The sequence below is a fragment of the Solanum stenotomum genome, chromosome 3 (assembly GCF_019186545.1).
Source record: "Solanum stenotomum isolate F172 chromosome 3, ASM1918654v1, whole genome shotgun sequence".
NCBI classification, from domain to species: domain Eukaryota; kingdom Viridiplantae; phylum Streptophyta; class Magnoliopsida; order Solanales; family Solanaceae; genus Solanum; species Solanum stenotomum.
Window position 1 is genome coordinate 18438453 of NC_064284.1, and position 11356 is coordinate 18449808.

Below are 11356 nucleotides of genomic sequence, written 5' to 3' on the forward strand. Positions count from 1 at the left end.
GTATGTCCTCAACAAACTTATTACTTTCGAACTGAAAAAACCTAACCAAACCGACGATAACCAAACCAACGATTATTTTTTTGATTTGATTTGATTTTAGAAATTTAAAAACCGATTTAAATTGATTTGGTTTTGATTCTAACTAATAACCGATCCAAATCGAACCATGAACACTCCTAAAGACAATTATAGTACTAGAGTCTTAAACTTCTAATTTAGAACGAAAAGAAACTTGCCGGTGCATGGTAACATTTGGTGGTATCGAGATTTATCACACGTCGATGACACAACGTCCTCTGTATATAAAGGGATGAAACCAACAAAGTTATTGCATTATTCCACAGTTTTCTCTTTCTCTCTCTTGACAAAGTAGAGAAGTTCACATCAACTCTTTGCATTTCCACATTGCGTTTCTTGGCTTCTGCATTCAAACTCTTCTGATAACATGAAAACCTTTAAGTTGCTCAAATGTTGGCCCAGTGCTGACCCCAATACGTCCACTGTTGTTGATACTGATACTGATAATGTTCCTTATTTTGATTCTGTTAAGAATTTAATATATGGAATCGATTACGTAACTAACCCCGATGAAGATTCCTTCTTCGATTTGGTGTTTACAGGGCCTGATGGACGCCCTAAAGTAGTCTGTAACTCTAAATCGGTTAAGCAGAGGAAGATGGGTGAATTTGATTCTCCAATTGACTCACACTCGAAACCTCATTCTCCGGTCAGCGTGGTCGGGTCGGGTATCAAGTTTCGTGTCTTCTTTTTCGGATTCAGGAAGGAGAAAGCGGGAATTGATGATTCTTCTATTCCAAATCCGAAGCAGTTAAACAAGACAACTTTGCCCAGAGGCAGCAGTTTAAGAAGCAAACTGGAGAAAGAGAGGGAGGAGGAATTTTCAGTTGACGACTCCTCTTCGTCTAAGCAATTTACAAGAGCTGCTGAGTTTTTGAAATTGGTGAAGCGTGGAAATTCCAAAATGTGCACAGACAAAATTAGATTATCAGATCAAGTTTCAACGCCATTGCCATCTCCGTTGGTGCAATCAATTAGCTCATCGAGAAAGCAATTGGATGAAAAACAGGGGAACCGAGTTGCTGCATTTGGAGCTGTATGTAAGCACGTTATGAAGAGCCGATCGACGACTTCCTCCTTTGCCGGAGTTTCATCGTCGCTGCCGGCGATGAATCGCAGAGATGATTCACTACTGGAGCAAAATGACGGAATCCAAGGTGCTATTCTTCACTGCAAGAGATCCTATAGCACTGCATCAAAAGGTAACTGCTGATTTTTACTTCTTATAATTAGCCTCCTAACTGTACACATTAATTTGGTTAGCATAACTAAATTTTGTAGTATTAAATTAATTCTTAATTACGGGTGCAGATTGTTCGATGTTATGTACAACTGAAGATGTAGCACGAACCTCTTATTATGAAGAAGAGAGCAGATGGAGCATTTGAATAATCAAGAGTTGGAGGAGCTAGGCTTGTCCATTTCCTCTTTGTACACTGTAAACTAAAAGTGAGAAATAGTAAGAGTTTTAGTTAATCCAGGAAATTTAGAAGAGAGTTTACTTGTGTACAGTGATTACAGATCTTCAAATTTGCCTCTTAATTCTCTCAACACTCTTTCTTGCCTAGTGTATTGTATTTGATCATTCTGGTTTGCTATTTCATTTCCGAATAAGCTATGGAGCACACAACTTCCTCTGTATTTTTCATTCAGTACAAGCAGGCAATTAGTAGCTTTAGTATTAGAATTACTATTTCATGCCTATAAACATAACCTAATAAAATAAGTTCCAAACTTCTATGCTTTAATAGTTTGACGAGTAAACAAAGGTGGAACTGTTCCGATCCGTCTGCAAAAAAAATCATTTACAACTTGATATTGTCCTTCCTTAGCTGGTATGTTGGCCACTCCATTTTGCTTGATTTGGGGTTCGCAACTCCCTGCATTCATTAATTATATTCATGTAAGCCGAGCTAGTGACCATTATACAAGTAAATCACTGTTCTAACATCAGAATTTATCTCAAATTTTTTTTTTTTTTGCAAATCTCAAACCTTGAGCAATAAGAGCATTACTGCATGTTTCTTGCAAAGAAAAGAGTCATCTACGAATAAGGGTAATAGGATCTTCACAAAATCAAAACGTCCTTTTTTAAAAAAAAAAATGTTATGATTAGAGAAGATATACCAGTGTGTATTATCTCATCGAATTTATTAAAGACATGGTATGTCGTCCATAGAAATTTAAAACATCATATACAAAATAAAATGTGAGCCTTATTTCTCAAGAGATTCCTTGTAAAAGAAACTCCAAAGCTTAACAACGTTACAAACGACGAAATTAAACAATATAGACTTGATCTAAAAACGAAAGACTGTTTTAAATATCTTAACAAGTGACAATCACATTTTCCTCTGTCATTTCTACTATACTTTTTGCATCAAAGAAGATATCTATTTCGTTCATACAATTTTTTATCATGTTTTTCATAATTTCTATAATTACAAACGCTTTAAAAATCATGACGTTCCTAATAAAGGCCGAAGCAAAGTAGTATCCAAACATTGTACTAACGTTTAAGTAACAATCGTAAGCAAAGTGTGGACCCTCTAGAAAGGTGAATTAAGTAGAGTATCTTGCATTATGGATTATCATTTTCAAATAATTGAGCAGCAACCTCCGTACAAGACATGTAACTTAACATTTGGATTTTGTTGTAATAATAGTGGGGATCAATTCATTCATTAATTCTCTTGTTTTTCTCCAACATACCTAATAATAGCCTGCAAAATTAATTACCATGTTCTTGTGGATAAGAGTGGGGGATTAATTTGCTTAGAAGTTTTTTATTCTTAAGCAAATTAATTAATTAGTAGCAGCATGCTATTTAAACTTCAATTAAAAAATTTAAGTTGCGTAAAGAGAGGCTACAACAACATTAGTATCATTGCATTTTGATTAATGTATCGGCTTATGGTAAAGTCAATAAAGCAAGGGTTTAAGCCTTAAGGCCCCAGTGATGATCTCTCCAGTTTTCCCAGTGCTATTTCATATAGTTGATACATGTTCATTTAATTTTTAATGGATCAAATTAATTTTCTTGACCTAATATCTTTAATCATGGTTATTAATAATTTTCTCTCCTCTCATTCCTTTCTCAATCAACAAAGAAACACTTCTTCCCCCTCCAAAATTCTCCGAAAAACAAAGCAATCAAACAATTGAAAATTAAAATTACATCAATATTTTAATGTTTTTACATTTACATATGAACAACTAGGGAGAGTCTCAAAAGAGAAAGACCGAAATGGAGTGATTAGCCCCAATTAAAGATTACAGTTATAAATACCACAAGAAAAGAAGACCCAAAAAATAAATCGAGAATTTCACCAGAAAAAAAAGTATATGAAAAAATATTTTCCTACCCATTTTTCATGCCCTTTTCAGATCCTTTAGTTGGCTTTTGCAGAAACTCCAGATTGAAAAAATTGATGTTATGAAGAAGACGACAGAGTTTTGTGGATCACCATTGTGACCGAACCAAGCTTCAAAGAAGTAGTCTCATGGGTTGAATTTTTTAAATTTTATAACCCAAGTTCATCCTTTGAATTTTGTCTTCTTTTATCACGGTGTGAAAATAATGGAAAGAAAAAGCGATTTATTGTTAACAAAGTAAATTCTTTGCTGATTGAGAAAAGGTTTGTTGCAGAATTAAGTGAGAAAGAAAGAGATGAGAGAGGAGAGAGAAAAAAAATAGTAATAACTATGGTTAATAATATTTGACCAAGAAAATTAATCTGGTCTATTAAAAATTAAATGAACTAATGTCAACTATACAAGATAGCACTGGGAAACTGGAGAGATCATCAGTGGGGAGGAGCCTCATCCCATTAATTATTACAAATAATTATTTCATTTTCTTTAAAAAAAAAATATTGAATACTTTAAGGTAAAAAAGTACGGAGTCTTTAAACAACAAAAAAGGAACTACTCTTATCTACCCAAGTGATGGTGACCCTTACATGTGAATGTATATACTATAGTTAGGTTAATTTACATCTTGAGATCATATTATTATTATTATATATAACCTAAATTACTCTTATTATTATTTTTCACTTCTATTTGCAATTTACTCTCTTTTCCTTCTTTAGTTATAGCTTAGGTAATTTCTTTCTTTAACATTTCTTGCTGTCGCATTATTTGTTATGTTATAATAGCTAGTTATTTACATTTTTATGCTACCAATTTTTCCTGTTTAGCTTAGGGTAGTCTTGTGCAAAGAAAAATATGAGAAGGAAATTGTACAAGGATAATGATGTATATTTTGTTTCTCTAGTTTATGTGTTCGCTTGTTTGGATGCACTAATTTAAATTCATGTTGCGTAGAAGTATCGACTTGATCCTTAATAGAATTTTTGCATAGGACTCGAACCACCAGTAACTTTTACTTAAAAGGACATAAATGATAGTGTATACATGATTATTTTGCTTTAAATTTAGTTAACACTCTTAATATGGTCCTAAATTCTTGACCAATCAAAGGAATCAGTGTGTTGGGTCTACCAGACTGAAAAGAGAATAAAAGAGTCACTCTCACAAAAAACGACATTACTTACCTCTATACCCCGTTTTTAAGAATATTTTGTTTTTATATCTTTTTGCTTTTTTGGAAGTTAATCATCCTCACTCGTCACTATCCTCCCTCTGTGCTTCTCTGCCCCAAATTCCTTTCAATCCCTTCTACTCGCATTCGAGACAGATTCATCCGAATTCATTAGCTCTAAATTCTAACAAAACTTGTGTATACGTCAAAATTTCACTCAATAGGCACAAATAATAAATTTCAAATATAGCAAATTAAATGAATTATGATAGAATTTTGAATTTGTACATATAAAATTTAAATTCAGACTACTTTTCTGTTTTAACTTGTTTGGCCAAGCAACACAAATTACTATTTTATAAACTAATTAGGTAAACACGAATTACAACTCTCCAGAAACACTTCTCAAAATAAGCCGATTTCCTAAATTTGGCCAAACAATCTTTCGTTATATCCTCAGGGTTGCAATTCAATATGAGTTACGGGTTCAGCCAAGCCTAATAATTTTGATTTGAATCTAGTATTTTATTTTAAAAACTTCATTGAATATGTACAAATTAAGTAACCCGATAACTAATTAAAAAACTAGAATCTCAAATATATATATATAACCTTTAAGTTCTAGTTTTGCATCTTTATATCATGATATTCCTATAGTTATTTTCAATTTAGATTATAAAAAGTTTTTTTTTCAATCAAGTTGAACTTGACTAGCGTTAAATAAGAAAGAGAGCATATGAGAAGATTTCATCATGGTCCTTTCACAAATGAAGCTAGCTAATTGATGATGAGACACTAATGAGCTAAGAAGATTTGCACAAAGTTTCATAAACACAATCACATTTAACACATCATAATGTTAATTGGTTTGACTAGTACGGTTACTAATAAAGAGTTAGTTAATGTTGTCATGATTTCGAATGTCCAAGCAAAATGCTGCATTGGACCCCCTTAAGTTAATAGGTTGTATATATGTGGCTTAACCAAACGGCCCCTTAAGTTAATAGGTTGTATATATGTGGCTTATATTTTTTTAATAAGTGATCAAGCTTAAACTGACATGCAAGACAGATAACTAAACTTGCGGAGTTCACTTGCTCCAATAGTGGGGAGCCATTTATTCTCTCTCTCTCTCTCTCTCTCTCTCTCTCTATATATATATATATATCATTATTCTGTTTTAAGTTTTAACTAGACACATCCTATAAAATTACAAATACTTTTGTGGATTAGGTTAACATAGTAGCATCATAGATTAATATTTTTTCCCAATTGGGGGTAGGAGAAAAGAAAAAACTAGAAGGAAACGGAGGAGATTATAAGGTGGAAAAATTGAATCTTCATCAAAGAAATTTACGTAGACAATCAATTGAACTATTAAAATTATCCTAGCAGCATATAGTTAAGAGTATTTTTTTTTTGGAAATATTACCTAAATACACAAGTTATTTTACCATATTCTCTAAAATTGTCTATCATTTAAAAAAATTACAAAAATCTTTAATCTCTCATATTTACGGATACATCACTTAACGCGATGCATCAGTCGGATACATCACTTAACGCGATACATCAGTCGGATACATCACTTTACATGATGTATCGGTCGGATATCATTTTACGCGATGTATCGGAACATACTGGATGTATCGGGACGTTGAATGATGTGTATGAAATCGAGACGTGATATATTGAGACGTTGATGGATGTATCCGAAATCGGGACGTGATGTATCGAGACATTTTGGGATGTATCCGAATTCCACAATTTAAAGGATTTTTGTAATTTAAAAAAGAATAGGAATAATTAGTTCTTAACACTATAAGATTTGTGTACAATTCCTTTTTTTTTTTTTTTGGTACGTTATATTATAGTGAGTATTGATTAGCTGTGAAAAAAAGAAAGTAGTGACATTATTTGGTCAAAAAAGAAAAACACATTTGCAAACTCACTCTTCCTTCTTTATTTGTAGCTCACTTTATTTCTTTTTTTCCCACTTTTCCTATTTTCACGTTCTTTAAACACTTTACTAATACATTTTTACATATCCAATTTTTCCTTTTAAGTAGGTGCATGTTGAATGAAGCAAGTCAAACTTTAATACAAAGAAGTAGTAACTCACTTCAAAAGAAGAAAAAAAAAAGAAGAATAAAAGTTTAAAAAGGTATAAGAGTGAAACGAGCGTGCCCACAATTTGGTCCAAATTTGCTCAATTCAAAGAGAGAATGTCAGAGTTTACAATATTAGTGAAATGTACTGAAAGAAAAGAAAAGAAAAAGTAAGAATCTCTTTCAGAAAAACAATGACATTACTTACACTTTACCCTTTTTATGAGTCTTTTCTTTTGGAAGTTTCTCTCCTCTCATCTCACTATTACTACAATTGCTACTTTTCTTTCCCTTCTTTTTTTGGTTAATTTGTCTCTTGCTGTACTCTGATTTACTATTCTGTAAAAGTAAAAACGGACAAATTGTACCAAATCTGAAATTGACATAATACATAAACATGACTCTTAATTTGATATCAGTTGACAACTATGATATTTATCTTTGGGTGTCCACAAGTAAACACTTAATAAACTTATATAAAATTGAACAAATAAACACATGTGTCCTACATGACATAATACACGTAGGACACAAAATTACAATGTAGGGTGCCATGTAGGATGAATGTGTCTATTTGTTAAATTTTATACAAGTTTAAGTATCTACTTGTGCACATTCAAAGTTAAAGATTATAGTTATCAAATGACACCAAGTTAAGGGTCATATTTATGTATTATGCCCCTAAAATTATTTTGCATTTGGATGTAGGATTTAAATTCATACATCTATATATGGTACAAAATCGAAATCTAGTAAAAGGAGCGAATTGCACCATGATATGTGGAAAAAATCAAACACAAACGTCAAAGGAGATCATCCCTGGTGTGTCAAAGGAGAGCCTCGAATGCAATATTGCAAATAATAATAAGTACAAACGTCATATGTTATTTGTGCTTATACAAACAAAATTATATTTGATAAATTAAAAATTTGTAAATGTACAAATAAGGTGCAATTCTTTATTCATGATGCCTTTTGGAAAAAATTGTGTAGACTTGCTCAAGTCCAACAACCATATTCTATAAAAAGTATCTTCAGGATGACTTAGTCTAAGAATCAGTATCAGAAATAATGATTCGACCAGATAAGTATAAATGTGATGGAATAATGGTGTAGGACTCAATTCACTATACTTATCATGTCAAAGATAGCTTGGAGGCACACACAACTATAATGACAACATCAGCAACCGTATTTAATAGGACAGAGAGACCCAATAGGGTTACTTCAATTTTGGTGATTGCACACAAACTCAGGCAATCTTTGGCTACAACTGAAGAAACTAGCTCTAGTCTTTGATGATCATAAATGATCGATCATGTTGTTGGAACTGGCACAAATAATTAATCTTGAAAAATAAATTAAGGATCATGGTAGTAACCACATGGAACTTAGTTTAATGGAGAAATTGTTGGTATGCAAACAAAGTTTATTTACCAAACACATTTAGTTTTTGAGTCGAAAACCCTACGCTAGCCTCTTCTCACACCAGGCGACTCCTATGGAGTTTTAGGCCTCCATGGCCAAAACAGTCTCTCCCCAGCCTCGAGCCGTGGAAGAGACGCCAGAAAAACCTAGTTATGCGTCTATTTCTAATCCATCGACTTACACTCAAAAATCTGATGAAAAAGTTTCACTAAAATTAAAACCTGTGATCTATGTTCATGGGGAGCCTATTGTGAGTTTCAACTTTTCGGATTTGGAATCGTATATCCAAGAAAAAAACTTGCAATATGCTCTTGTTGCTAAATTTTCTTATGGGAGACCCGATATGATTGATCTTAGAAAGAGTATTACACGACACTTTGCAATCAAAGGAGATTGCAATTTAGGTTTACTGGATCATCGTCAAGTTTTGGTAAGATTATTGAATCGAGAAGACTTTGTGGAGGTGTACTCTAGGGCAGTATCATTCATCATAATAAAAGAAAAGGGCGTCACTACTAAAAAACTGCTAAAAACGATGGACAGAAAAACGACGGACGGCGTCGCTCCAGAAAGCGACGCCATTTGCGCCTTCGCTTTTTAATAAAAATAATTATTTTTAAAATTATTTTACAAAAAGCGACAGACGGCATCTCTTAGTCCATCGCTTTTTTCCGCGGATTTTTGCACCAAATATATATGAAATTAACAATTATTTATTTAATATAAATATAGACGTTGTCCGTCGCTTTTAATTAAAAATAATTATATATAAATTTAACAATAGCCACACCGTCCGTCGCTTATGAATTATTTTATTTTACTAATTATTTTTTTATGAAAGCGACGGACAGCCTCTTTATGTTCGTCGGTTTTTGGTCAAATATTTTAAATAAGCGACAGACAGCATCTCTATGTCTGTCGCTTTTTGGTCAAATTATTTGGTCAACTATTTAATGTAAAGCGACGGACTTAGAGACGTTGTCCGTCGCTTTTCAATAAATATCTGATACTTACAGACGCGATTCCCCCATTTCTCATTTTTCACATTTTCTCCTCTCCTTCTCTCCACTCCACCGCCGCCGTCCCTCCATCTGTTGCAGCCACCGATTGGAGTCATGAGGAGCTGCCGCCTCACCTGCTGGAGTCACTGCCTCCTTCCCCTCTCTAATTCATTCTCTCCTTCTCCTTTAAGGTTAGGGTTTTATTTATTTAAAAAAAATTCAATTTGAGCTCTATTTGATTTTGCTAGTTATTTAATTGTAATTAGTTTATTGATTTTGTGTTTATTGATTGTTAGTTTGAATTAGGGATTATTAGTTAGTGACTTCTTGAGTTAATTAGTTTGATTTTGGGATTGTAGGATTAGTTTGAATTAGGGTATTTAAGGAGTTGTTTGAATTTGGGTATTATTTGAGTTAGTTTGATTTTCGGATTTTAGGACTAACTAGAGTTTGAATTATTATTGAGATTTTAGGACTAATAGTTTGAATTTGGGATTAGGAATAGCTAGCTAGTTTGAATTTAGGATTTTAGCACTAGTTAGATTTTGGGATTTTAGGACTAGTTTGAATTTGTGATTTTAAGACTAGTTTGAATTTGGAATTTAGGACTAGTTTGAATTATATTTGCGATATTAGGACTACTAATAGTTTGAATTTGGGATTTTGGCACTAGTTTGATTTTTTGAATTCTAGGAGTACTTTGAATTTGTGATTTTAAGACTAGTTATATTTGATATTTTAGGACTAATAGTTTGAATTTGGGACACTAGCTAGCTAGTTTGAATTTGGAATTTTAGGGATTTGAATTACAACTTATAATTAATTATAACTTGAATTTACTATAAATTGAACTTAATTAGGAATATGAACTTGAAATGTTGTTGACTTTAATTTATATGAACTTAATTTTTATTCTTATTAGAACTTGGAGTTTATTTGAACATAATTAGAATTTTGTAGTGCTTGAAAATCTTATTGACCTTAATTAATTTGAACTTAATATAAATTAATTAGAACTTTATTAAATTTAATTAATTTATAATAACTTGGAAACTTAATTAGGAATTAATACAAACTTAATTTTAAACTTAACTAGAACTTGAACTTAATTTGAACTTAATTAATTAATATTCATTAATTTATTAAGCTTTAGCTTTGTAGATCTTGAAATATAGTATTTATATTAACAATCTAAATTAGTTTAATGTAGTTAAACTATTATTAAATTTATTAATATAATTGAATATCTATATATTTGTAGATGGATCATCGTTTGTGAATGTATAATATGCATTATGAAAATGGTGTTGGTTTGAAACTTGAGTTTATTGACGGTGTTAGAGATTTTATTAAACATACAATGACTCCTGACATTTTCAAGAATAATGGACTGGTTAGGTGTCCTTGTAGTGCATGTAGGTGCTTAATTTTTTTTAAACCAGATACATTTATGGTTCATTTGTATCGTAATGGATTTAAGCCTAGATATTTTGTATGGATTGATCATAGAGAAAGAGATGGATTGGATGGTATGTTTTATAATTTGATGCATGTGGATGAATATAATATGTTTGCACCACATAGCCAAATTAGGGTTGAACATGATAGGGTTCATGAAATAATCAATGATGTTTTCTGGGTTCAAGGTGAGATGGAACCCGAACAATTTTTTGATGAAGGTCCTAATGAAGAAGCAAGACGCTTTTATAATCAATTAGAAGAGTCTAGTCGTCTACTATGTGAAGGGAGTCCGCATTCTGCCTTGTCAGTTGCGGCTAGATTAATGAATATTAAATCAGATTGAAATGTTCCTAATGCGGCTATGGACTCAATGATTGATCTTTTGGGTGAACTAGTTAATCCGGAGTTTAACATACCTAAGAACTTCTATCAGGCAAAGCGATTGGTTTCCAAGTTAGGATTGACGTATGATAGAATTCATTGTTGTGTTAATGGTTGCGTGTTATTTTACAAGACTGATAGTGAATTAGAAAATTGTAAGTTTTATGGACATGCTCGTTATAAGAGGACTCCGGCTGGAAAGATGGTCCCAGTTAAGGCGATGCATTATCTACCTCTTATTCCTAGGTTAAAGAGGTTGTATGCATCAATGAGGTCAGCCCCACATATGAGATGGCATCGTGAATATTAAAGCCCACCGGATGTCTTTTCTCATCCATCTGATAGTGAAACAT

At 32.3% G+C, this 11356-nt stretch overlaps 1 protein-coding gene across 1 annotated transcript; it reads left to right on the top strand.

Annotated features, from left to right (window-relative positions):
* Positions 1-349: 349 nt before the first annotated feature.
* LOC125859884 (probable membrane-associated kinase regulator 2) lies at positions 350-1620 on the top strand. The gene is made up of 2 exons (XM_049539731.1): positions 350-1280; positions 1390-1620. The coding sequence occupies exons 1-2, from the start codon at positions 446-448 to the stop codon at positions 1464-1466; spliced, it is 912 nt and encodes a 303-aa protein (XP_049395688.1). The 5' UTR covers positions 350-445; the 3' UTR covers positions 1467-1620.
* Positions 1621-11356: the final 9736 nt, after the last annotated feature.

Bases quoted from the DNA above. Each gene is read 5' to 3' on its own strand.
- LOC125859884 (XM_049539731.1), top strand. From the start codon at position 446: ATGAAAACCTTTAAGTTGCTCAAATGTTGGCCCAGTGCTGACCCCAAT. The intron at 1,281-1,389 runs GTAACTGCTGAT...TTACGGGTGCAG, and splicing joins CTATAGCACTGCATCAAAAG to ATTGTTCGATGTTATGTACA.